The sequence below is a fragment of the Equus caballus genome, chromosome 18 (assembly GCF_041296265.1).
Source record: "Equus caballus isolate H_3958 breed thoroughbred chromosome 18, TB-T2T, whole genome shotgun sequence".
Classification (NCBI taxonomy): Eukaryota; Metazoa; Chordata; class Mammalia; order Perissodactyla; family Equidae; genus Equus; species Equus caballus.
In genome coordinates, this window is record NC_091701.1 from 74,029,109 (window position 1) to 74,056,915 (window position 27,807).

Here is a 27,807-nt window from a genome sequence, read left to right on the forward strand (position 1 = left end):
TATCCAAGAAAGAATCCTGGGAGTTATCCTTGATCTTTTCCCTAAACCTTCATTCTAAGCAGTTACCAAGGATTATTGGGCCAGCTTCCTAAGTATCTCCCTAAGAGATCTCATCCCATAGCTATCCCCTTGGTTCTTCTCTTCATTTATCACCTGAGTTAGTGAAAAATCTTTCCTTCCCCATATATCTCTGCCCCTCTCTGCAGCCCAGCAGCTGGGGCGACCTTTCTAAACGTAAGTCTGGTCATGGCCATTCTCCTGCTTAAAGCCCCTCCAAGGTTTCCCACAGCTTCTGCAAGCTTCTTAACTTCTCCCATGGAGCTCTTCGTGACCTCCTTCTGCTCCTCCTTCCTCTCTCATCGCCTTCCTCTACCATGCACTGCTCCAGCCATGCTTAACTTGTTCCAGTTCTTCAGTGGCGTCAGTTTTGCTCTCACGCTGAGCAGTTACGTGGCTGTGCCTTCTGCTTCGAAGGCTTGTCTTGTACCCCTGCTCCCTCAGAGCGCGTCCTCCGTGGCTTACACAGTGCACCCGGGCACTGCGTCTGTGCTTCAGCTGGTAGCTCAGGTGCCAAGTCTTCAGGATCCCTTTACTGACACGGAGTCTTCTCCAGCCCGTCCCCCCTCAGCAGGGGCAGGCACCTCTCCTGTGTGTGTGTTTTCATGGTGCCCTGTTCTTCCCTATCTTAACACTTTAATTGCCTCTTTATCTTTTTTCGTACTTGATAGTCTTTCTTCGTTAAAATAATTAAGTGATGAGTTTTAACACGGCAATTTTAAACCGAGCCATAATTAATAAGTGATAGGCTTTCAGTATATAAGGTGAACTCAAAGAACATCTCACTCAATCCTCTCGTTTAATAGAGAAGGAAACTGCAGCCTGCAGGAGTTAGTGCTATTCCCAAGGTCACACAGCCGATTCACAATTTGTTAATCATTCCTCCACTGCAGACAGCAGCCACAACCCCTGTCCTCTCTTTTCTTTTGACTGATTCTGGCTTTCTCTGCCAGAAGCTTGGAAAGCCTTAGCGCAGACAAAAGCATGCTTTAAACTCTGTTTTGCTTTGCTTATGAACCAATTAGATACTGTGATTAAAATTGTAAAAGGCCTGTCATTTCTCATTTAAAGTAAATTTTTTTTTTTTGGCTGAGTTATAGGGAACAGGGACTCATTCATGCTTCTTCAATGAGGCTATCGGTGACAATGCAGGACATGCATCTCCTGGGAAGAAGAGAAGGATGGGCTGCCTCACAGAAATCGGGCCAGAAGATCCTGATGATTCAAGCAGGCTGTAGGGGACTGTGTTACCTTTTCCTCTCCCTCAGCAGCAAGAGTTTGTGGATTGTTACTCTAGTGCCGAGGCCTTAGAGGGGCTTAGCTCTCTCCTCTCTCTTCCTTTCTTCTGTATATTTTCTAGCACCACTTTCTATTGGCAACTGACTAAGGCTCTTTGAATTTCCCATGCTCACTTTCTGAGAGAGTTAATCTGATTGGTTTGACTAATAACTGTCATTGCTGCCTGGAGTCAGGACAGCTCAGAGGTCACTGGCCAGCTACTCATGGGCCACTCTTGGGCCACGTGTGAATGCTCTGTCCAACCAGTTGTTGCCGGGCAGGTGGGCACCTATAGCACAGAGCAGGGCCAACCCAGCTCAAGGTCAGCTTGGGGCTAGTTTCTGTAGCAAGAATCTGTGCACATGGACAGGACACAGAAGGCTTGTCAAATGAAGTTCTGGATTTTCTACATGGTGATAATTTAAAGTTCCTCTAAAAATGTAGCTTTTTTGATCTGCATATCTAAAAATATCAGCTGAAAAATATCAGCTACTGAAATATTGGAATTGCATAGGAATGTCCTCTTCCACTAGTTTCTGATAGTTTGATTTTCACAGCCGTTTTTTCTGGGAAGAAACCTGAAGCTGGATAGGAAGAGCATTTAGGGAGGTGTCTGCAAGACACTGACAAAATCGATTGGGTTTGGTGAATGTATGATGAATTTTTCCAGGCATGTATGTTTATAAAGTTGATTTAAAAATAAGATTGTAAGAGTGATGGTATTTGACAATCAGAAGAAATGTTTTGACAAGTGTATGTGATGATTTGATGGTGTGTATTCTATGAAGTGGACAGCGGTGCAGCCGTGGAAAGGCGTGTCTTTCAAGGAAGCAGCCCTACTGCTGTGAACGGGCTGTAGAGTTCCCACGCCCTCCTCTGTCGCTCGAGCTTTGACTCTCTCTTCACCACCTCCATCGTAATTTTCAGAGATGCTAGTTGTGTGTGAACCTTGATTGGGTTCTGGATTTTTAAAAAAGCTATAACAGGGGGCCAGCCTGGTGGCATAGTGGTTAAGTTGTGCGCTCCACTTCAGCACCCTGGGGTTCGTAGGTTCGAATCTTGGGCACTGAACTAATGCCACTCATCAAGCCATGCTGTGGAGGCATCCCACATAAAATAGAGGGAGATTGGCACAGATGTTAGCTCTGCACCAATCTTCCTCAAGCAAAAAGAGGAAGATTGGCAACAGATGTTAGCTCAGGGCCAATCTTCCTTATTAAAAAAAAAAACAAGCTTAACAGGTGTTTTGGGACATTTGGGGAAGTTAAATATGTACTTCATATCAGATGAAATTGCTGAATGAATGTTAATTTCATTGGGTGATAATAATACTGTGGTTATATAGAATGTGCTTATTTTCATGATATGCTTGCTGGGGTATTTAGGGTGAAGTATACATAGATAGGTGGGAATAGATGAATTGATTAAGCCAATGTAACATCATATGAACAACTGGGAAATATAGATGCTATTATTTCAACTTTGGTGTAGTGTAACTTTTAAAATAAACACAAAAAGTTGGAGGAAAATGTGTTGCTAGTGGTTTGGTGTTATAGATGGCTTGAGTTTGAGATCTGAAAGTTGAATGAGTCTCAGATGGGGGAAAACAGGCTTGACCTTTCCTTGGAGGAGCAGTAGTCTGGTGTTTAACCAAATGCCCTGCTGGATTTGGGTCCTCAACAATGAATACTTCAGTAATGGCCAAATCTCCAAAGAGCCCTTGTGGAGGGAGCCAAGTTGGCCACTTCTCAATTAATTAACTATTAGCAAGAAGTAGCCCATTTCATTTGATAGTTGCCTTACACCATTAATTAAAAAATACCCCATTGGGTGGATGGCGCAGGGCAGTTGCTCCTTTGACAATGTTTTGCTAATAGCTATTTGGCCACTGCAACTGACACTGAACCCAGAACTCATGCCAGCGTAATTGGGTGCCCACAGGGCTACTGGATGGGCTAGCCCTGCACACGCCACAATGCACTCCTAAAGGGGACAGTTTCAGCCTATTTAAAAGCATTATAGTTTCACAGAGAATAAAGAATAAATGTCCTTGGTAAAAGGACATGTCTAGACCAGATGCAGTATGGCTGTCATTGGGCTGCAGGAAATGCCGTACACATAGAAGGCACTGTGAATGGTGCCCCTGGAGTTGTGCAGCACAAGACCAAATGTCACGAGGAGCCACTTGCTTGCTGAAATTCTCAGCGCTGTGGAGGTGGTGAAGTAGCTGAAGGCATTTTGTGATCAGTTCCTTCTGGTCGTGGACTGTTGTTATTGCTGTGCCCTCTTGTTCAGGCACTTTTGCAGATTTATTTTTTGGATCAAGTAGTCAATCATTTAAGCAATATAATCAGTAATTTCTTAAAGTGAAACCTTAGCAAACAAATACCAGAATGCATTTTAAAAATGTCTTTCTACTATTAGTAACTGTCTCTCTAGCCTTTGTCTGCTCTGGGGTTTGGAGCATCCCACATCTTTCAAGCTGCTGTAGATGATCGTTTTGAAATGGAAATAGCACGAGTTGGCTAAGTAGAGGTTTCTATAAAGCTCCTTCTGCGTTTGGCTTCTGGCACTTAGGATAGTAGCATGAATTCAGATTTCAAGGTCATTTATTATCCAAAGAAAGTTAATTTGAGATATTGGAACTTTTTAACAGTACTTGTTTTTTGTGCTGATGACCATCCATTACTAAAATTTCATTTGAAAGGCAATTAATTACCTTTGTCGCCTTGCTAAAGGTTGATATTAATCTTCTGTCCTTTCTTATTAGATCTATTGACATAGATGCAGATGATCACGGTAAAGGGAGGGAAGGAGCACAGAGCAGAGGAATCAGGCAGTGCCCTCGTATGGTTTTATTGAAGGGCTCTTTTGTCAAAATGACTGAGAGAGTGTTCAGGGTCCCAGTCTCATCACACAAGCCTAAATTCATAGCCTTCTGCAGTTGAATCATATTTTTAAAGTTTAGCTCGAGGTTTTCTAATATTCAGCTCACTGGTGTTGCAGCGATTCTGTTGACATTTTCTCTAAGCAGATTAGGCCCGCGGTCCTTTGCCCAAAGCAGACAGATGGCTTCGTAACCAGAGCACCCTCGCAGGAGGCCATCTTATGGTATCTTCAGAAATATAACAAGTCTGTCACAAAGGATAATGTTTGTCATTAATTTCTTTTGGTGACAGATGATTTCAGTTCATTTTTATTTTCTCATCTGGCTTAAATGAAACAGCTGTTTAAAATTTTCTATTCCAATAGCAAGCAATGCTTCGGTGTTTTACACTGAAAAATATTGTAACCTCTCAATTACAAATACGAAAATAAGCTTTTGGTAGGGAGAGGACGACACGCTCTGAGATTCCCCAAGGGAAATTCCCACATCAGAGCATTGTTACTCCTTCTGTTTGAATCATTATGGGGTCTTTCACAGGACTAATGGGTGATCAACCCTGAATTTTATTCTCAGTAACAGTTTATTCTCTTCACTTCACCAACTTGTCTTTTTTATGTTTCAAAGTGGTTTTTGTTTCCTCACATTTTATGAGGTAAACTACTGTAGATGTCTGTAACATTGTCATTATTGATAGTGAAACATGTTTACTGAAACCTTCTAATTTTTTGTTTATAGAATAACAATAGCTAACAATCATTAGAGTTTGCCACATATGCCAGGCATTGTTCTAAATGATTCACATATATGATCTCACTTAATCTTGCCACAAGCCTAGAGATGGGTACAACTATCATAGCCATTTTACAGATGAGGAAACAGAGGCACCAAGTGCCCTTGCCCAAGGTCAAAAAGCTAGTACATGGTGGAGCTGGGATTTGAACCCACTAGTCTGACCATGGAGATCACACTGTAAGTTTACCTATAGAATAGCAATATGGTTACAATTCAAAGCCTCTAGGCCAGATTATTATTATATGAGAGAAATGTGGAGTCCTGAGAACCAGATGTATTCCTGCGTCCCTTCTGGAGTCCTGGTTCTCCGGCACAGCTGGCGCGTGCCGCCATCAGGGCAGCCGACTTATGTGGGCGGATTTCAGGGGCTCATGGGTGCTGCAAGGAGAATCAGTATCCCAGCGATCTGAGAGCTAACTCCTGAGTCCTCACGTTAACAGCATCCTTTAAAATGTTCAGCGGGTGCCTGCAAAGAATTGGATTCTTTTGTAATCTTCTTTTCTATTGGATCTGTTAGGACTTATGATGATATCTTTAAAGTGAAAACCGATCGTCTTCTCCACACCTCTCACACCATGAATCTTCTACCATTGCTTTTGTATTTTACTTTTCTGAAAATATGGCTTAGATTAAAATTATTACGTTCTTCCAAACTCTGTATCCACACTGAAGGCAAAAATCAAACATTGAAGTGTCATCAGCACAAAGGCAGTATTTCTGTTTGGGACATTCATAGGCTTCTATCAGAGGATTTTTTTCTTTTTTAAACCAAACAGGTCTTAAGCTATTTTTTCTTCTTTACATTTCTAACATCTATTAGATGGCAGGTGCAACATATTATGTAATGTACCTAAATGCAAAGAAAAATAATACAGTGAAGAAAAGCATCTATTGGCCTGGGGAGCAGGCATTATTAGTTATTTCCTTCATATTTCTTTCCTGTGTGAACCTGGGCAATATATTTATCTAGCTTTCTTGAGTCCTTTTCTTCATTTGTAAAGTTAAAAAAAAATTATAGCTGTTCTTCAAATGTCTCAAAAATTTGAAATAATTGCTAAGAACTCTTACTTTTTGCAGAACAAAATGATACCATCACTAAATGGTACTTTATTGAGTATTTTCCACTTTCAGTGTTTCTTTTAGGTATAAATGTCACGGAAACAAAATAAATTCTAAGTGGTTAAAAAATATAAGAAAAAATGGGATATCAGGCAATTTTGGTGCTGTGCTTTGGAGGCAGCATCATTCCAGAACACTCTCCCATGCAACCTATATCTGTATCTGTAGGACTGTGGGAGGTTGAAGAGTCAAGGCAAGCTTCAAAAGATTCTTATACTGTATTTGTACGGTAATTATACAATTGCTGATTGTAAGATGCCAAGAAAGAAATGAAGGTGCCTCTTCATCTTTCAAATCGTTGCTCAACCATCACTTAAACAGGAAAGCCCAGCCTCATCCCCTGGACTACGTGTTCTCTCAGCATCACATTCCTTTCCTTTAAGCGCGTACTGCAACTTGTGATGAGATGTAACTTTATTTTTGTGGTTTTTCGATTTTTGCCTGTGTTTCTAACTCAGCTTAAGTTTTATGTGAGCAGGAAGGGTATCTGTGCTCGCCATGGTATCCCCAATGTCTAACGTGATGGTTCCTAATGGGCTCAGTACTGCCCCCTAGAGGGTGTTTTGGAAATTGTGGAGGTGACAGGGAAGATTCCCCTGGCGTTTGGTGGGAGGGGCCAGGAATGCTGGATGTCCTGCACTGTGCAGGACGGTGCAACATGAGGAAGAGTGTGTGCTGCAAGACTTTCTTAGTCCTGCCCAACTAAACCCTCTAAAATACAAATCGCAGTGCTGCAGTAAATAATGTTAATATTTTTACAGGAAGTCATATGAAAGGCCCAGTACATGAGGAAAAGGCAGTTACTGAGAGGGAAGTCTGAATGAATAAAGATGTTGTTTCCAAACTATTGAGTAATTTATTCACTCTGGGCATTCTACTTGATTGTATAATTGCTGTGCAGTAATATTGGAACACACTGAAAGTGACATAATTGATTTTAATGTGGTACTTTATTTGTTATTATTGACAATTCATGGTAGGCATCCCAGAGTGTCCTGTGAAGTAGAAGCCGATATTATCAATCACAAGAAAAACGTCGTTTGAGGTACTTTTGAAGGTTTGGCACCTTTGGTGGGGTGTATGGATGTTATTTACTCCCTCACTTGTGGGGCTGACAGACCTTTTCTCCGTAGTGAGAGTCTGTACTTGTCTTTGGCATGTTATCCCTACCTTAATTAAGGTTATTCCCTTCCTTCTTCTATTATATGCAAATGAGTCTGGTCTGTTGCCATTATTTGCTTTCATACTAATGTCTATCTGGTATGTCTACACTGTCATTTCCCCATATTCTATGTGTTTGTAGAATGGCATCTGATCTTATTTCTCTTTTAAACTTAAATGAATTCATATTAAGTAAGTGCAAGCATCTGCCTACTTCATTATGGTTTCTTGTGCCTGCAAGGGCATTTACATATTGCAATACATATTGTTCTAAATGACCATTCTCTTATTTCTCCTTATAGTATAGCTAAGATACTATATTTAGTTAGTTTTTCATAATGTATATAACTAGGTTATATTATTTATGACTTTCACTTTAGGGTACAAATTATTTATTTGAAAGGGGCTTGGTTTTGATAAGAGTTCAGAACTATAGGTCAAAGACAAAATCTGGTATATAGTAAATGTTTAATAAATATTTGCTTGATGGGTATACAGGTGAATAAAGCAAAATTGAAGGTCCTAGTCCTTATTGATGGCTAAAGGAGACCACCATTGTTCCTAAGTCAAAGGGTGGAGGTGGGAGTGTCTCAGTTCACACATATGTGGCTTAGAACAACGAACAATAGGGACAATGAATGGGAATTGGACACGTTAAATTCCACACTTCTTTCTAAGCTCTGCTCAACAAGGGCATCTCAATGCAGTAGGTTTTATTGATGAATGCAGATGATATCCATCTTTAACAGTATCTGTGGTCAGCACTGTGGCTATTAGATTATTATTAATTTTATTATAATGATATTAGTATTAGTTTTCAGCTTTATTGAGATATAATTGACATATAACATTGTGAAAGTTGTAGGTGTACAACGTGATGATTTGATATATGTCTATTGTGTGAGATCATTACCACAATAAGGTTAATTAATGTGTCCAGCACTTCACATAGTTTAGTTTGTGGTGAGAACTTTTAAAATTTACTCTCTTAGCAAGTTTTAAGTATACAATACGGTACTGTTAACTGTAGTCACCATGCTGGACGTTAGATCCCCAGAACTTATTCATCTTGTAACTGGACGTTTGTACCCTATGACCACCTTCACCCATTTCCCCCAACACCCTGCCCCTGGCAACCATCAATCTTCTCTCTGTTTCTATGAGTTCTGTTTTTTAGATTCCACATCTAGTGATATCATACAGTATTTGTCTTTCTCTGTCTGACTTATTTCATTTGGTATAATGCCTTCAAAATTTCATCCATGTTGTTGAAAATGGCAGGATTACCTTCTTTCTCATATAAATTGAAGATGTTTTATATACAGTCATGCATCACAATGACCAGGATACATTCTGAGAAATACATCATTAGCCAATTTTGTTGTTGCGTAAACATCATAGAGTGTACTTACATAAACCTAGATGGCATAGCCTACTACACACCTAGGCTATGTGGTACTAAATCTTATAGGGACCACCATCATATATGCGGTCCATTGTTGACCGAAACATCGTTATGCAGTGCATGACAGTATAAAAAGATGTTATATGTTGTGTGTGTATGTATATATATATATGAAATGTGAGATATATAGATATAGATATCTCTGTACAGATAGATATAGATAGATACATATCTATATCTATCTCATATATATCTATATATCTATCTCATCTTCTTCATCCATTCATCCATTTGATGGACACTCAGAATCCTTTCATGTGTTGGCTATTGTGAATAATGCTGCAATGAACATGGGGGTGCAGATATCTCTTTGAGATCCCGATTTCATTTTGATATGTACCCAGAAGTGGAATTGCTGGATCATATGGTAGCTCTTTTTAAGTTTTTGAAGCAACTCTATGCTGTTTTCCGTAGTGGCTGCACCAATTTACATTCTCACCAATGGCACGCAAGGCTTTCCTTTTCTCCACATCCTCACCAGCACTTGTTATTTCTTGTCTTTTTGATAATAGCCATCCTAACTGATGTGAGGTGATATCTCATTGTGATTTTTATTTGCATTTCGTTGATGATTAGTGATGTTGAGTACCTTTTCATGTATCTGTTGGCCGTTTGTAGGTCTTCTTTGGAAAAATGTCAATTTAGGTCTTTTGCCTATTTTTAGTCAAATTACTTGATTTTTTGCCATTTAATATATATTTTGAGTTATTTTATATGTCTATATATCTATATCTATATCTATAGAGAGAGTTCCTTATATGTTTCAGATGTTAACCACTTTCTCCCATTCCATAGGTTGCCTTTTCATCTTGTTGATTATTTCTTTTGCTGTGAAAAAGCTTTTTAGTTTGATGTAGTCCCACTTGTTTGTTTTTGCTTTTGTTGCTTGTGCTTTTGGTGTCATATCCAAAAGCTCATTGCCAAGATCAATGTCAAGGAGGTTTTACCATGTTTATTTGCTAAGAGTTTTATGATTTCAGGTCTTACATCTAAGCTATTAATCCATTTTGAGTTAATTTTTGTGAGTGGGTGCAATTTTATTCTTTTGCATGTGAATATCTAGTTTTCCCAGCCATTTATTGAAAAGACTATCTTTTCCCCATTGTGTATTCCTGTTTCTCTTGTCAAGTATTAGTTAGAGGTATATGCTTTGGTTTATTTCTGAGCTCTCATTTCTGTTCCATTGGTCTATGTGTCTGTTTTTATGCCAGTGCCGTACTGTTTTGATTACTGTAACTTTCTAATATAGTTTGAAATCAGGAAGTGTGATGTCTCCAGCTTTGTTTTCTTTCTTGGGATTGCTTTGGCTATTTGGGGTCTGTTGTGGTTCCATAAGAATTTTAAGATTGTTTTTGTCTTTCTGTGAAAATTGCCATCAGAATTTTGATAGGAATTACATTGAATCTGTAGATGACTTTGGATAATATGGACATTTTAATAATATTAATTCTTCTGATCTGTGAACATGGGATATCTTTCTATTTATTTGTGTCTCTTTCAATTTCTTTTATTAATATCTTGTAGTTTTCAGTGTATAAATCTTTCACCTCCTTGGTTAGATTTATTCCTAAGTATTTTATTGTTCTTGATGCTATTGTAAATGGGATTGTTTTCTTTATTTCTTTTTCTGATAGTTTGTTGTTAATGTGTAGAGACAAAACTGATTTTTGTGTGTTGATTTTATGTACTGCAACTTTACTGAATTAATTTGTTAGTTCTAACAGTTTTTTAGTGGAATCTTTAGGGTTTTCTATATATAAGATGAGGTTATCTATAGTCAGAGACAATTTTACTTCTTCCTTTCAGATTTGGATACATTTTATTTCTTTTTCTTGCCCAATTGCTCTGGCTAGGACTTCCAGTACTACGTTGAATAGGAATAGTGAGAGTGGGCACCCTTGTCTTGTTCCTGATCTTGGAGGAAAACATTTCAACTTTTCACCATTGAGTATGATGTTACCTGTAGGCTTGTCTTATATGGCCTATATTATGTTGATGTACGTTTCTTCTATATTCAACTTGTTGAAAGTTTTATCATGAAAGGATATTGAATTTTGTCAAATGATTTTTTCTGCATCTATTGAGATGATCATATGATTTTTATCTTTCATTCTATTAATGTGATGTTAATTATATTATTATTAGTGAGTAGTACTTAAATAATGTTTTAAAAGACTTCATTTATATCAGTATTCTATATATACAAAGACACAAAAATGATCTCTCTATATTAAAATCTTTCTTTTTTGGTGAGGAAGATCAGCCCTGAGCTAATCTATTGCCAATCTTTCTCTTTATGCTTGAGGAAGATTGTCGCTGAGCTAACATCTGTGCCAATCTTCCTCTATTTTGTATGTGGGATGTTGCCAATGCATGGCTTGATGAGTAGTGTGTAGGTACATGCTTAGGATATGAACCTGTGAATCCTGGGCTGCTGAAGTGGAGTGTGCAAATTTAACCACTATGCCACTGGACTGGCCCCTAAAATCTTTTTTTAAATAAAACATGATTAATACAAAGATTTTCTGCTTAAGATGCAATTAGCTAATGTTTTGAAGTAAATAGGGTCCTTCATTCCTTCAAGTTAGTCAAGATTTCCTGATGAGAAAGATATTGTAACCGTGCAGGATGTTATTTGAGAAAGAAATGCGGAAAAAGAAGATCTTAGGGGCTGGCCCCATGACCGAGTGGTTAAGTTCACACGCTCTGCTTCAGCGGCCCGGGCTTTCACCGGTTCGGATCCCAGGTGCGGACATGGCACTGCTCATCAGTCCATGCTGAGGTGGCATCCCATATAGCACAACCAGAGGTACTCACAAGTAGAATATGCAACTATGTACTGGGGGGCTTCAGGGACAAGAAAAAAAAAAAGATTGGCGACAGTTGTTAGCTCAGGTGCCAATCTTTAAAAAAAGAAGATCTTATTTGCCAGGTCTTAAAACACATGCTTTCAAATTTAACTTTCAAATGTAATTTTCATTATGTTGAATTTTAACAGAGTATGACTTCAAATTTTTTATAGGTTTTTCTGTGGTTGTGCTTTAATAAACACATGTCATTCTACTTTATTTTGCAATGTTGTGTTCTCTTTGGCACTAAATTATTCTTAAAACTTCTTTGAAATATCTTCTATACCTTGTAAATCATTCTTCCTTCAGAACTATATTAACACGTTTTAAAAAGACTTATTTATCTTATGTTTTCATAGTCTTCGGAAACATTTGATTAATTGGAGTTTATGACCAATACTGAAATGTATCAGCCACAAAACTAATTTTAAAAAACTGAACTTTATATAAAATTATAAAACCTAATGGCTCACGTGAACATGTCCAATGTAATTCCCTTTCTGTTCCTATAAAAATAAAATAATTGAATTGCATGTAATAAATATTTGAAAAGGAGTGTTTGATGTGTTTTGAGTTCAGAGTTTCAGGAGAAGAGTAACATAAAAAGCTCCATTAAGCCAATATTCTTGGACCAGAACTACTCTACAATTATTCATCTGTATTTCTTGTGTGTTCCTAGAGTAAAAAATTGAACTTTTTAAGTAGTGAGTAGAATGCAGTTGAAATATTTGGTTGCCAAGGTGTTGAAAAATAATAAATCTGAGTGTTGATAACAAAATGCAATGGAAACTTCCATTTTTGTGCAGTTAAGGTATTTTCTACATACTCTCCTAACGACTACACCTTTGTGCCCTGTAACTCTTCTTAACATCTTGGATACATTCCCTACATGGCTAGGCCTTCATTCTGGAGAGTCAGTATTCCAGAAACAGAACATCAAGGAAATACATCTGTCATGACATCAACACATTCTTGACCTGCTCTTTGAATTTCTCAAGTGAAAGACACTGTTAGTTGTTTCTCCCTCTTCGGAGCAAAACATTTAACCTATTTAGATAATATAGAGATTCCCAAAAAACATGGTTTGTGAACCAGTGAGATGGCAGTAGTTCACAGCCCATCGCAGTATGGTCTTGTCCACCTGACGGTAGCTGAAATAAATGAAGAGCTGCTGATTCCTCTGTGCTGTCTGTGGCCAACTTTTACTACAGAATTACCCATGGGTGACTCTGGCTGTGGGTGTGGACTCTCACATGGAAAGAATATCAAGGGAATCAGTCTGACATTGAGTGTGTGCTGAAAAATACCCACATAAGTCTGCCTGGAGTCAGGGCTGCATTTGTTTATGTGTGTAGTTGTGTATATGAGAGTGTCTCTCCATTCCCAGAGTCTTAATTAACTGCTTCAAATATTTGTGGTGTGCTCTGAGACAACCCACGCATTTCCTTCATACGTGACAAGGACACAGCTTGTGATGTCCTTCTGCTCTTTCACGCACTAATATCACAAGGGATAGTACAATTCATGGGAAAAATAGGTGTGAAGGAGCCCCAGATGTCTTCTGTAAGTTGCTCTGCTGGACTGTAGCCAACGCTATTTTCAAACAGTGGGGGGAACTGCGTTTCTTAGAACAGGAATAACAAGAACCCTAAATGTCTTTCGACAGATAATAAAATATATTACTAACAGATAACTTACATGTATATGACTAACAGATAACTTACGTTTAGCATTCCAGCCCCTTTTATGGTTATGATATAGAGAGGTAATATGTGCAAATTGGTTTACACTTAGTATATTCTGTTCAATAAGCGTTAGCTTCTGATAGTATTGTGTTGTGATAGTATTTTATTGTCAATAATAAACTTAGTAGTAGTATAAAAATTGTGATGGTATTGTACAGCAGCCCCATGTACAGTCTATACTGCATCAGATCTTTCTTGATTTCTACATAATATATTTTAAATGCCATTTAATGCAGTTGAAAGGATTTGGCTATGAATGTGTAATGTCTCTTTTTAAAAAAATTGTATTAATCGTCACTAATTTTCAGATTCAAAATCTCTGTAGTGATCTCCCTGTGGTTTTCCATGATTCCAAATGTTACTCTTTAACTGTGTTGGGATTTCTATGGACTCTTGCATTCGGAAGCCAAGTAACTGTGGAGGCTGAATTGGTGGCCGTTGCTCTTGAGACTTTTGCTAGTCCTCATACCATCAGCATCAGTGTACCTGAGATACCCTCTCTTCTTCTTCCTTTTCTTTGGATTAAAGCAGTCCTTCTCATTTTTTTTCCTGGAGCGTGAAACTACAAATTCCCATGAGATTGCTGCTATATCGAAATGTTGGCAGCAGCTTGACTTTTCTTTCAAGTTGGATGTTCAATGATCAAATCATACATTAATTTTACTTTCCAGACCATAACAATCCCAGGTTTATTTTAGTATCCAAGAAACATTTCAATTTATATACCACCAAGTAAAATGAATTCTCCTGGGCTTTTCTCCTTTCTCTTTCTCTACCAAGACCTCTGTTTGAGGAGAATTTTCTAGCATATTCTCTAGAAACGCCCTGTTAACAATAATCCTTAAATGCATATTACACACCAATACCTTTAAATGGCTTAGCTGAGCTGAATACCTAGTACATCTTGTGGGAAATGATGCACAGGACGGAGGAGTCTTTTTGGAGGAGATGTGGTATAAACTGGCTAGTGAGGAGGAGTTTGAGAGGGACAGTGACAGAGAAGAGAGATGGATGCGAGTTGGTCAGGGCAAATTGCTGCACATAAATGGGAAAAAGTCAGCATGAAAAAGGAATGCCATCCAGGATGGGGGTTGTTAATAAACTTCACCCTTTACAATTTTGCCTAAAATGCGTCTTTTCTGGTTCTGGTACCCTAATTGGGAGGACTCAAGGAGTTGATTCCTTAACGACAGAACAGAAAGATGACCTTTATTCCTCCTTCTTAAAAAAATAGAAAGCAAAATTTTTACATAAATGTTTCCATAAATAGAATGTTTACATAGCATTACTAAATGCTTCATAACTTAGTCTTTCATTTTTTCTCCTTCTCTTAGTTAGCAGTTTAAATTCTCTGTCTGTTCTTTTCTGCCTGTATTGCTCAGCCAAAACTTGTTGCCTCCTGGTTATCAGGAGATGGCGTGTTGTGTTTTTGTGCAGTGGCACAAACTGTTTTCTCCAATTGGCTATTATTTTCTAGAGAGACTGACTTATATTTACCAGAACTGGCACAGTCTGGCATTTAGGCCTGGATGCCACCTCTCCAAACTGATCAGATGACCTTCTGGCTGATTGAGGAGACATGTTTTCTAGCGTGCTGCAGGAGAAGGGATGTGTGAGCATTATGCATCAGCAGCACCTAGCTTGATATTTTTCATGTTTCACTGTTTTTTTGCAATTAACGAAGATGCCAACTTTGCATTTGTTATGCTTTTTAAAATGCTTGATGAAAATTTCAAAACTAAAAGAAAAGGGAGCACTTAAAAGTAATACTCTGAAAATGAGTGTGGGTATAATCTCTTTATTAATACAGTTTGGTTTTTAAAGGAATCTTTCCATTTGTAAAACCAGTAGCAATATACTGTACATGTCTCTGTGAATCAGACTCTTGTAGATCCATTTTAAACAAGTTAGTAAAATTTATATTAAAATATGCACAATGCCAAGATATTTGCTATATCTTGTTTTTTTATAGGAGTAGAATTTGTTAACTGTTTTTCATATCATTTTATACTATAGTTTACTTATGATTATTTAAATCACAAACAACTTTTCAACATATTATCTTTAATCCTTAGGGAGGCAGAAGAATATTTTCGTTTTTTCAGAAGAGAAAATGGTCCAGGGAGAAATTTTTGGAGCTAAAAACTGAACTAAGATCTTCTGACTTTTGTCCCCGCCCGTGGGTTCTTGGCATCCCTGATCTTCCTGAGTCTCCAGATGCCATCTCTAAGTCCTGTCAGATGTGCCACCGGGCACTGGTTTTCCTTTTATCTGTGTGGTTTTCTTGGGTAACAGGAGCAGGAGGCTTTCCTGTGCTCTGTAGAGAGTGCACGATTTGCCTTGAAGAGACACCATATCGTGGAGTGGTTAAGACTATGGGCTCCGGAGCCGGCACTGGACTTCATTTAAGCCCCAGCTCTCCCACTTAGCAGCACTGTGACTCTGGCAAGGGGACTGCTCTGGGCCTCAGTGCTTTTCATCTGTATACTGAGAATAAGAAAGTGCCTATCTCATAGGGATGTGGTGACAACTGAATGACTGAACATATGTAAAGTGCCAAGAAGAGTACCTGCACAGAGTGAGCACTTTCTATGTTGTACTGTTATTATCATTACTTAAGAACTGCAGTTTTCAAAGTGGATGTGACTTCATTTTTCAACGTCCAGAGGGAACGCATGTCTACACTGTTAAAACTAGTTCCCAAAATTCTGCTGGTGTAGTGAATATTTTTCCCTTAGAAAATCTGTCTCTAGCTGACAGATTGTTTCTTCTCTAGTCTTTAGTCTTAGTCTAAATTATAAACATAGTATGTGGAATAGGCTGCTGAACCAAGAGGGAGAGGACCTGGACTTTCGTCCCAGCTCAGTCATTAACCAGCTATGACCTTGGGTCAGTCATTTAACGTCATCGGGCTCAGCTTCTTTCCTCCTCGTGAGAAGGCTAGACTACAAGATTTCCAAGTTTACTTCTAAAACCCCATTCCATGACTTAGCCTTTCTCCGAGTCTCCACTGTGTGGAAGAACTTTCCAGCAAAGGAGGTTACACTGAACCTCCATGTCCTCCCCTACCATCCTTCACAGTTTCGGGGTCGTTCGGTCAGGCAGTGCCGTGAGAATGGAGAGGAGGGAGGGAAGGAACTGCTCCCTCTTTTGTCTGCACTAGCAAAACATGTTCTGGCTTCCCCACACTTACTCCTTCATGCCCCCGGGCCAGCGTCAGCACATACACTCGATCATTATAACGATCACCTAAAATAAGAAATAAAAATAATGGGAAAAGCTCTTTCTTGGGCCCTAATGTAACTGACAGCTGGTGATTTCCTGTGACCCTTGTTTGCTTTTTGTTTTGATTGACATGCTGAGCCTCTGGAGCCTCTCTTTCTCCATCAGGCAGATGGGAACATTGTCCTCAGGATGATGGGAAAGACAGAAGGAATGTCGGCAATTAATAATTTATCAAAAGGCAGATTGCAAGGATAACCCAATAGGTAAAAAACGAGCTCATAAGGCATGTGATTTACTTTAAAGGAGATGTTTTGCTTTGTAAGCTCTTGGACACTGAGGGGCTGATGTAATTTTCAGTTCTTTAAGGAAGAGCTTCTTTGCTTGTTTTCTCTCAAGCCTAGGAATGCTGGACCTGGGTGGGACAGGGCTGCAGTAGTGTGTGAAGTCTCAGACCACAGTGATGGAAGGGCTGACTGTGCTTGGTACATTCGGAGCAGCGTCCCCCTGAGGCGGTTCCCTACTACAGGAATCTCAGGGGGCTGCTGGTAACCAGAGAGCCGATCAAGAAGTTTGAGGTCTTCGGCTTAAAGAGCAAAGACCGTCAATAATGCTAGGAAAGAACCTTGGGCTCAACCTTGGAAAAGCGAGCTTTCGAGTCTGGGTCTGTTTCCTCACTGAGTAACAGCACTAAAGCTGTGGAGTGATGTCTCTCAGGATATGTCTGGCCCATAACTCTCTTCTTTGGTGTATATTTCTGCCTGTTTGTAGGGCCAAGGAGATCTGTTGAAGAATGCCAAGAACGAAGCTATAGAAAACATGAAGCAGATCCAGCTGGCGTGCTTGTCTTGTGGACTTAGTAAAGCCCCCAGCAGCGGTTCCGAGGCCAAGAGCAAGCGCAGTCTGGAAGCCATAGAGGAGAAGGAAAGTGGAGAGGAGAACGGGAAGCTGTGACCCCGGGCAGGTCACCCGTCCTTCCTGTCGTGGACTCTGGTTTTTCTTTCTTGTTTTCTTTCTTTAAGCTTTTTAAAAGTTCACAAAAAGATGCCCTCTGTGGGGTGTTGGACATAAACAGATATTTTCACAGTGTCAGTATTTTATCGTAGTTAATTTATCTAAGTTAAAATCTTTAGTAACAGTTTTAAATTCTGAGGTGTGTGTACACACCCATGTATGGATGTGGGTGGAAGTGTGTGTATGTGTATGTGTGTGTGTGAGAGAGAGAGAGAGGGAGAGACAGAGAGAGAGAGAAAAAGAGAGAGAGAGAGAGAAAAAGAGAGAGAGAGAGAGACTGTTAAAATCTATTCTGTGTTGCATTATTCATTAGTAAGTTATTACTTATCATTTGGGGACAAATTTGTTAATCTGAAATCCTAAAGAGCACTTACTATAACCTGTTGCTGTATTTAATTTTACTTCTCTACATTTGTCATTTAATTTAGAGATCTTAACATAGCTTCTTATTGAAGGAAGCCAAATTTACCAATGCATAGATGCTTTGATAGATTAAATGTAGATTAGGAAAAGTCCTAAAAATCACAGTAGAAACAAAAGTGAATGAAAGATAAACAAATGATCAGAATTTCTGAAAAGATCAGCAAAGTCATTTATTTCTTCAGTTAGTGAACTCTTTAAAGTATTTATTAAATAAAATCAATTTTTAGAAAGTTTTCTGTAGTTGTTTACTAAACAGATATGATTTCAAAGGAAAAGCTGATCATAAGTGAATTTATTTACCCACCACTCTGGTACTCTGAAAGACTGAGAACTCTGTTGTAATTAGGGTTTTGGTGTGACAATAAGACTCAGTTATGAAATTTCAGGGTTGAGATTTGTGGGAAGATCTCATTCTTCCAAACTGGGAGTCTAGCATTCGTTTTCTTTAACAGACATGGCAGCTCGGAGGTTTTGGCTTTGCTCAAATTTAATTTAGAGTACTAAATTTAAAATATTGTTCAAATAATACCATAGCACATTGAGCTGATAGAAGTTCTGTGGGTCGGATAACATCTTCATGATGGTTTAAGAACTAACTGATTACAAAGCATCTGTGATATGACTTTAACACGTGAAGAAAAACATACACACAAAAGAAGCAAATGACTCATTAGGGTACATTTATAATTGCATCCAGATCATTTTTACCCTAATTTCTTCATGAAGTGCTTGAGTGTAATATGTTTGTTACCTCCAACAGAACTAAATGTTCTATGATTATGAAAATATATTTATTTAAAACATTGCTTTTATTTTGAAAAGCTTCTTAATTAATTTGATTAACAAATACGCGAATTTGGGGGAACATAGGGAAGATAATTGTTGAAATTTTGCAAATATAAACATCTTATATAGCTACCGTGTTAAGTTATTTCTGACTTCTTAACACTATTATGTTCATGTTGCACATTACTGAAAGAGTAAAGATATGAAACAACACTTTTATTGTTCTCTTTTATTGTGAATTAATTGAAAAATGAAAGATAAAGAAAATGGGTTATTATATCAAAGATATCTTAAAGAGTATGATATTTTTATGGACCAGATATGATGAAATTTCTCCTTTGGTTTAAAACTGGGCACTTGGGGAAGTACCTGAGCTCATTTTAAGGTAGGTTTCCGATGATACTGCAATAGCCTGAAAAAATGTCTTGAGCTTCCATTATCCTTAACCTGCATGGTTGAAGGAATAGTGGAATGGAGGTATCTAAGTCCCTTATGTTGAAAAAAAGGTGATATAGTCAGAAACAAAAGCTACCATACATCGGCCAGTTGGTTGGCTTCACCCGTGGACCTCTTTACTTCCCTGCATTCACTTGGTGAAATCCTTGCCTTTTCTGGTGATAGAGAGAGATGGGAAGAGAAGATCAAGGCAAACTCTCCAAGAATATTTATTCATTTCTTTACTTGACGGTCAAATCCAATCCATGAAAGTGGCTTCCCTAGTTTATTCCATTTGTCCTGGAGCTCCACCCACACTAAGGACCTATCCGAATCTTCTTGAGAACATGATATGGATTCCACCCCATCTAAGGCTACTTCTGGCAAAGAGTTGCCAGCTGTTCTCTGCTCCGTTGCTTTGAGTATCATTGCTAGATAGGGAGTGAGGTGTGGGGCAGGAAGGAGCTTTAGATTGTGACAGTAGAGAAGTTGCAAGGGAAAAGGTCCTGATGATGGTCTTGCCTCTGGATGGAATAGCAAAAACACACAAAACTTTTTACGTTATTACAGTCTGTGAGTGTCTGTCTCCTTACCAGACTTGAACTGAGGTAGAAAAAGCCCTCTTCTATGCACAGTTTATGGGTGAGAAAGCTCAAGGCCATTGGCATCGTATATGGAAGAACCGACTTTGAATTCTAGTCTGTCTGATTTTATGTGCAAGAGTATTTATTCAGTGATTTTGATTTTTAATTTAATTCTCAAAATTTTAAAGTAAACTATTAACTTTTTTCTTTATAACCACAAGTGAAAAGAACTTAATTGCATTTTCTGATACTAAAATACTAATGATCAATATAAAAATGCAAAAAGAGAGAAATGTTTAAAAAATAAAAATCACCTGCTATTAACATTTAGATTTATACACCTTCAGACACTGTTTAGAGTTTATACATACATGTAAATAAGCTTTCATTTTTAACAAAAATGAGGTCATGTTATACAAACTATTTTGTAACAGGCTTTTTACAACAATAAAAATGCTACATCATGGATCTCTTTCTATGTCAATAAACATGTATGTACTTTGGAGTGCTCAACCTTTGAATTGCATCTAGTCCATAAATGACATATTTTATTTGGCCACTGAATCTTTTAAAAAAAATTTTAAACAATAAACAGCTTTTAAAAATCAGGAGATTTCACATAGAAAATATGATTTTCGACTTCTTTTAAAATGTTGGGTATTATGACAACACCAGACACCCCCTCTTCTTACTTGGCATCAATTAATTGGAGCTGCCATCTCCAAAAGGGGCATGTGCTGTCCAGTTTGCCAAGAGCCTCTTCATTCCTTTATGTTACATCCTGCCCTTCTGGACGTCTTGGGTGATGTTCCTCGATCCAACTCATTATTTATAATACTGGCAATGTCTTAGATGGATTATTATATTTAACCAATTCCCTATTGTTAGACTTTTCTCTCCTAATTTCTTGTTATATAAGCACTGCAGTGATGAAAATCCATTTTTGCAAAGTTTTTCAACTCTTCCTTTAGGATAAACTTTTAGAAGTAGAATTACTGGGTGAAAAGATACATATATTTTTTAGGGATTTTGAGATACATTGCCAAATAGTCTCCAGAAAACTTGTCCACTTTAAATTCCCACCAGGAGTTTATGAGAGTGCTCAAATCTTGGCTAATACCAAATTTATTTTTTCTTATTGTCATCTTTGCCAATCTACTCGGTTAAAAAATCTTATTTCTCTTTATCTTTACTCTCTAGTGAGATTGAACATGTTAGTATGTTCACTGACTATAAAAAATCTCCTATAGATTCTCTATTTTTGTTTTCTGCTCACTTTTGGGTAAGGGTGGTAAATGTTTATCTTTTTATTATCTATTTTTAAGAGACATTCGCTTAATGAGAATCTTAACCCTGTATTTGTCATATGTATTGCTAATGTTTTTTGATGTACAGATCCCTAATTTAAGTTATAATTTTTTCCCTTTGTGGTTGGTGTTAAGACGTCTTTGCCTTTCTATGCTCGTGAAGATATTTTCTTATATTATCTGCTAGTAGCTTTCTTGGTTTTCACATTTAAATATGCAATCTCCCTAGAATTGATTTTTGTGTATAGTGTAAGATAGAGGTCCAATTTTATTTTTTCCCAACATGGATAATCAATTGACCCAGTCCATTTATTGTAAAGATAAATGTCCTTTGTCCATGCCTCTGTAGTGTCACATTTTCCTTGTGAAAAATGAAGCACCCATGTCTGTGTGTGTCTATTTCTGGAATCTATTTGGTTATGATGGTCTGTGTCTGTCCTGGCAACATTACTGCGCTGTCTTCATTGCTATAGCTTTATAATGTTTTGATATCAGAGAGTGTAGGCTTCCCACTTCTCTTCTTCAGCATTTTCTTGTTTATTTTTGGCTCTTTGAATTTCCATATAAATTGTAGAATCAGCTTGTCAATTTCTATCAGACACCTGCTGGAATTTTGATTGGTCTCACATTGAATGTATATTTCATTTTGGGGAGTTCTGACATATTTACATTATTGAGTATTCTAACCCATTCACATGGTGTATTTCTCTATTTATTTAGGTCTTATTTAATTTCTCTTACTACACTTTTATAGATTTCTGTGTAAAGGCCTTGCACATCTTTCATTAGATTCATTCCTAGGTTTTTGATGGTTTTCATGCTATTAGAAATAGTAACATTTTAAAATTCAAATTTTCAAATGCTTATATATGGGATATAGAAAGTACAATAGATTATTTTATGATGGCTATATATAATGTGAAATTGCTAAATGTACTTGTTAATTTTAATTATCTATATATTATTCTGGATTTTATAGGTATACAATCCTGTTATCTGCAAATAATGACAGTTTTATTTTTTTCCTTTCTGATCCTTATACATTTATATTTATATGTCTTATTGATTTTTCTTGCTTTGTTGAACTGGTTAAAATTTCCAGTACAATATTCAATAGAAATGATGTTAATGAACATCCCTTCTCATTCCCAATCTCAGAGGAAAGCTTCCAATATTTCATCATTATTATGATGTTTACTCTGGGTTTTGGAGATTGTGCTGGGGAATTTAAAAGTTTTTAAATGCAATTTCTGCCACTTATAAAGAGATAAAACTATAAAACTCAGAAGAAAATATAGGAGTAAATTTTGTGATCTTAGGTTAAGATCATGAATTTTAGATATGACACCAAAAACACAAGTGACAAAAGAAGAAATGAGATTGGACTTCATCAAAATGAAAAACTTTTGTACTTTAAAGGACACCGTCAAGAAAGTGAAAAGATGATCTACAGAATGAGTTTGCAAATTATATATCTGATAAGGGACTGGCATCCAGAATATATAAAAAACTACTACGACATCATAAAAAGAAACCCAATTTTAAAAATGGACAAAAGATCTGAATAAACATTTCTTCAAAGAAGATATACAAATGAGCAATAAGCACATGGAAAGATGCTCAATCTCGTTAATTGTAAGGAAAATTTAAAACTCAATAAGGGTCTGTCCCAGTGGCATAGTGGTTAAGTTCATGCACTCTGCTTCAGTGGCCACAGTTTGCCAATTTGCATCCCAGGCACAGACCTATACACGACTTATCAAGCCATGCTGTGGCAGTGTCCCACATACAAAATAGGGAAAGATGGGCACAGATGTTAGCTCATGGCTAATCTTCCTCAAAAAAACAAACAAAAAACCCTACAAACTCCCACAATGAGATACCATGTCACATCCACTAGGATAGTTATAATAAAAAAGACAGATAATAACAAGTGTTAATGAGGATGTGGAGAAATTGGAATTTTATATACAGCTGGTTGGAATGTTAAATGGTACAGCTGCTTTGGAAAACAGCCTGGCAGTTTATCAAAAGGTTAAACATAGTTACCATGTGACCAGTAATTCTACTCTTAGGTATACCCAAATGAAATAAAACATATGCCCACACAAAAACTTGTACACAAGGGTTCATAGCATAATTATTCATAATAGTCAAAAAGTGGAGACAATCCAAATGTCCATCAACTGGTGAAAGGATAAACAAAAATAGTACATCTATACAATGAATTATTCAACAGTAAAAAGAAAGGAAGTACTGATACATGCTACAACATGAATGAACCTGGAAAACATTTTGCTAAGTGAAGGAAGCCAGGCACAAAGGCCACATATTGTATGATTCCATTTATATGAACTTCCTATAACAGGCAAATCTCTGGAGACAGAAAGTACACTAGTGGTTGCCAGGGGCTGGGAGGAAGTGGAATGGGGAGTGACTGCTAAGGGGTAAGAGGTTTCTTTTTGGGGTGATGAAAACATTCTGGAATTAGATAGTGGTAATGGTCACCCAACTTTGTGAATGTACTAAAAAATATTGTGCAGTCTAAAAGGGTAAATTTTATGGTATATAAAGTATCAGTAAAAAAAGTTATAAAAAAAGAAATATAAAGAGAAAAGAGAATTTACATAATGAGCCAGTGAATAGTGAAATAACTCCAAGAAGTGTAATATATATGAAATTGGAGAGGGAGGGAGAGAAAAAGTATTTGAAGAAGTAATGACTGAAAAACCTCTCATTCTTTTATGAAAACTATAAACCCACAGATCCAAGAATCTTTAAAAAAATCTCAAGGACAAGAATCACGAGGGAAACAACTAAGGCACATCATAATCAAATCAAATTGTTCATAAGTAGTGATAATGAGAAAATCTTAAAAGTAGACAGTGAAATATGACATGTATGTACAAAGAAAACAAGAAAGACAACAGATTTATTATTGTACACCATGCAAGTGAGATGACAATGGAGCAACTTTCTTTGAAGTACTGAAAGAGCAGCAAAAACTTAACCCTAGAATTCTACACCTAGAAAGTACCATCAAAAAATAAAGGTGGCATAAAGACTTTCAGAAGCTGAAAGAGTTTATCACCAGCATGCCTGCACTGCAAGAAGTGTTAAAGGAAGATGTTGTGACTTTGTTAAATTATCATTGTTCTAAAGGAATGAGACAAGAGTGCCCACTCTTGCCACTCCTATGCAACATAATATTGGAAGTTTTGGCCAGAGCAATTAGGCAAGAAAAAGAAATAAAAGGAATCTAAATTGGAAAGGAAGAAGTGGAACTCTTGCTGTTTGCAGATGATGTGGTTCTGTAGATAGAAAACCCTGAAGAATCCATGAAAAAACTGTTAGAAATAATCAACAATTACAGCAAAGTTGTAGGGTACAAAATCAATTTAAAAAAATCACTTACGTTTCTATACACTAACAACAAACTAGCATAAAGAGAAAACAAGAATACAATCCCATTTACAATCGCAACAAAAAGAATAAAATATGTAGGGATAAACTTAACCAAATAGGTGAAACCCCTGTACACTGAAAACTATAAGACATTATTGAAAGAAATTGGAGAAGATATAAAGAAATGGAAAGATAATCCATGCCCATGGATTGGAAGACTAAACATAGTTAAAATGTCCATACCACCTAAAACAATCTACATATTCAATGCAATCCCAATCAGAATCCCAATGACATTCTTCATAGAAATAGAACAAAGAATCCTAAAATTTATATGGAATAACAGAAGACCCTGAATAGTCAAAGCAATCCTGAGAAAAAAGAACAAAGCTGGAGGCGTCACAATCCCTGACTTCAAAATATACCACAAAGCTATAGCAATCAGAACAGCATGGTACTGGCACAAAAACAGACACACAGATCAAAGGAAGAGAATTGAAAGCCCAGAAATAAAATCACACATCTATGGAAAGTTAATCTTTGACAAAGGAGCCAAGAACATACAGTGGAGAAAGAAAAATCTCTTCAATTGATCGTGTTGGGAAAATTGGACAGCCACATGCAAAGGAATGCCAGTAGACCGTTATCTTCACCAGACACAAAAATTAACTCAAAATGGATTAAAGACTTGAATGTAAGACCTGAAAATCATAGAAGAAAATATAGACAGTACACTATTTGACATTGGTCTTAGCAACATCTTTTCAAATACCATGTCTACTCAGTCAAGGGAAACAAAAACAAGTTAACAAATGGGACTACATCAGACTAAAAGTCTGCTGCATGGCAAAGGAAACCATGAACAAAATGGAAAGACAACCCACCAACTGGAAGAAAATATTTGCAAATTATTTCTGACAAGGGGTTGATCTCCAAAATGTATGAAGAACTCATACAACTCAACAATGAAAAAATAAACAACCCAATCAAAAAGTGGACAGAGGATATGAGAAGAGATTTTTCCAAAGAAGATATACAGATGGCCAACAGATATATGAAACAGTGCTCAACATCACTAATTATTAGGGAAATGCAAATCAAAACTACAATAAGATGTCACCTTACAGTGGTCAGAATGGCTATGATTACCAAGACAAAGACTACAAATGTTGGAGAGGATGTGGAGAAAAGGGGACCCTCATACACTGCTGGTGGGAATACAAACTGATGCAGCCACTATGGAAAACAGTATGGATATTTCTCAAAAAATTAAACGTAGAAATACCATATGATCCAGCTATCCCACTACTAGGTATTTATCCAAAGAACTTGAAATCAATGATCTAAAGAGATTTATGCACCCTTACGTTCATTGCAGCATTATTCACAATAGCCAGGATGTGGAAGCAACACAAGTGCCCTCCACAGTCCTAAGTGTTTATGCAGCTAATATCAGAACTTCAAAACACATGAAGCAAAAACTAATAGAATTGCCAGGAGAAATATACAATTACACAATTAGAGTCAGAGTTTTCAATATAACTGGCTCAATAATTGATAGAACACATAGAAAACAATTATGGATATAGGAGATTTAAATAATATGATCAACTACCTTGACATAATTGGGAACACGCAGCTTGGCAGAATACACATTTTTTTTAAGTGTACGTGAACATTTACCAAGATAGGCTACCTTCTGGATCATAAAACAAGTCTCAATAAATTTAAAAGGATTAATATTATACAAAGTGTGTTGTTTGACTCCAAAGAAATTAAACTGGAAATCAACACTAGAAAGATCTTTGGAAAATCTCCAAATATTTGAAACCTAAAGAAAGTACTTCTAAATAACTCGTTAGTCAATGAAATCAAAAAGAAAATCAGAAAGCATTTTGAACATAAATGACAAATCGTCAAAATTCATGGGATGACACTAAACCATACATAGGAGAAATTTATAGCAGTTAATACTACAGAAATGAAGAAAAGAAGAAAGTTCCGTATTAGAAAAGAAGTTCTCAAACCAAAAATCTCAGTTTCAGTCTTAAGACACTAGAAAAAAGAGGAGAAAATTAAATTCAAAGTAGGAAAAAGGAAATAAAGATCAGATCAGAAATGAATGAAGTAGAAAACAGAAAAACAGTAGAGAAAAATCAATAAAACCAAAAGCTGGTTCTTTGGGAAGATCAAGAAAATTAGCAAACCTCTAGCCAAACAGATGAGGAAAAAAGAGAAGACATAAATTACCAATATCAGGAATGAGAAAGGTGACATCAATACAGATTTTAAGGATATTAAAAGGATAACAAGGGAATCTAAAAATTTTAGGCCTATAAATTCTACAACTTCTGTGAAATGCGTAAATTCCTTGAAAGACACAAATTGCCACACCTCAAAACAATTATAATGAGTAAAAGAAGTCAGACAAAAAGTACATACTTTATATTCAATAGTAGACATTTTTGGAAATGCAAGCTAATGAATACTGACAGATGAGTAGTTGTCTGGGGACAGTGGAGTGGGGAGGGTGGGATTGCAAAGTGGCACAAGGACACCTTTGGGGATGATGTATATGTTCGTTATCTTGATTGCGGTGATGGTTTCACATGTTATGCATAGGTCAAAACAATCAAACTGTATACTTTCAATATGTGCAACTTATTGTATGGAATTATACCTCAATGAAGCTCTTAAAACGCACAGTAGTGTCTACATTACTAACAATTTTGAGATAGCTCTATTTATATTTATAAATAAACTTTCCCCTGCCTGTATATGGTTTCTTTTTTCCTTTGATGTTCAAGATGCTGCCTTTGTGTATGTTCAGATAGTTCAGTTTTACTTTTATTTGGGAAATATTGACTTTGTAGAGTTAGGTGTTTTTTTTAGCTTGTAAAAGCTTTCGTTTTGCGTTTTCGTGTGTGTGTGGGAGGGGGTTAGAGACATATTTGCTTTTGTGTGTCTGCTCAAGTCTCTTCAGGAACAGCAATCAGTCATATCATCTTACTGATACCAAGCAATGGGCTCGCTCTGCTAGCTGCCGCCTGAGCCAGTCAATCACGACGCCTTAGAGATCAACAAAGGAGGTTTTAATTCGATTAGCTGGCATAATTGGGAGGACGGCAGACAAATCTCTCAAAAAGACTCATCTTCAAGGATTACAGAATCTTGAGGCAGCTATATAGGGAAAATGGGCAGTAAGGAGGGGGTTTCCTTCAGGTATGGTTGACTCCAGGGTCTTTTATTATTCCATTCTTCTGTCAGCTGTGATGGAT

At 37.1% G+C, this 27,807-nt stretch overlaps 1 protein-coding gene across 4 annotated transcripts in view; it reads left to right on the forward strand.

Annotated features, from left to right (window-relative positions):
* PLCL1 (phospholipase C like 1 (inactive)) overlaps positions 1 to 19,011 on the forward strand; it is a 310,272-nt gene extending 291,261 nt beyond the window's left edge. For all 4 annotated transcript variants that reach the window (XM_023622295.2, XM_070241467.1, XM_070241468.1 and 1 more), the window contains one exon: positions 17,347 to 19,011. In XM_023622295.2, coding sequence (XP_023478063.1) covers positions 17,347 to 17,529 — 183 coding nt within the window. In that variant the 3' untranslated portion in view covers positions 17,530 to 19,011. The remainder of the gene's footprint in view (positions 1 to 17,346) is intronic.
* Positions 19,012 to 27,807: the final 8,796 nt, after the last annotated feature.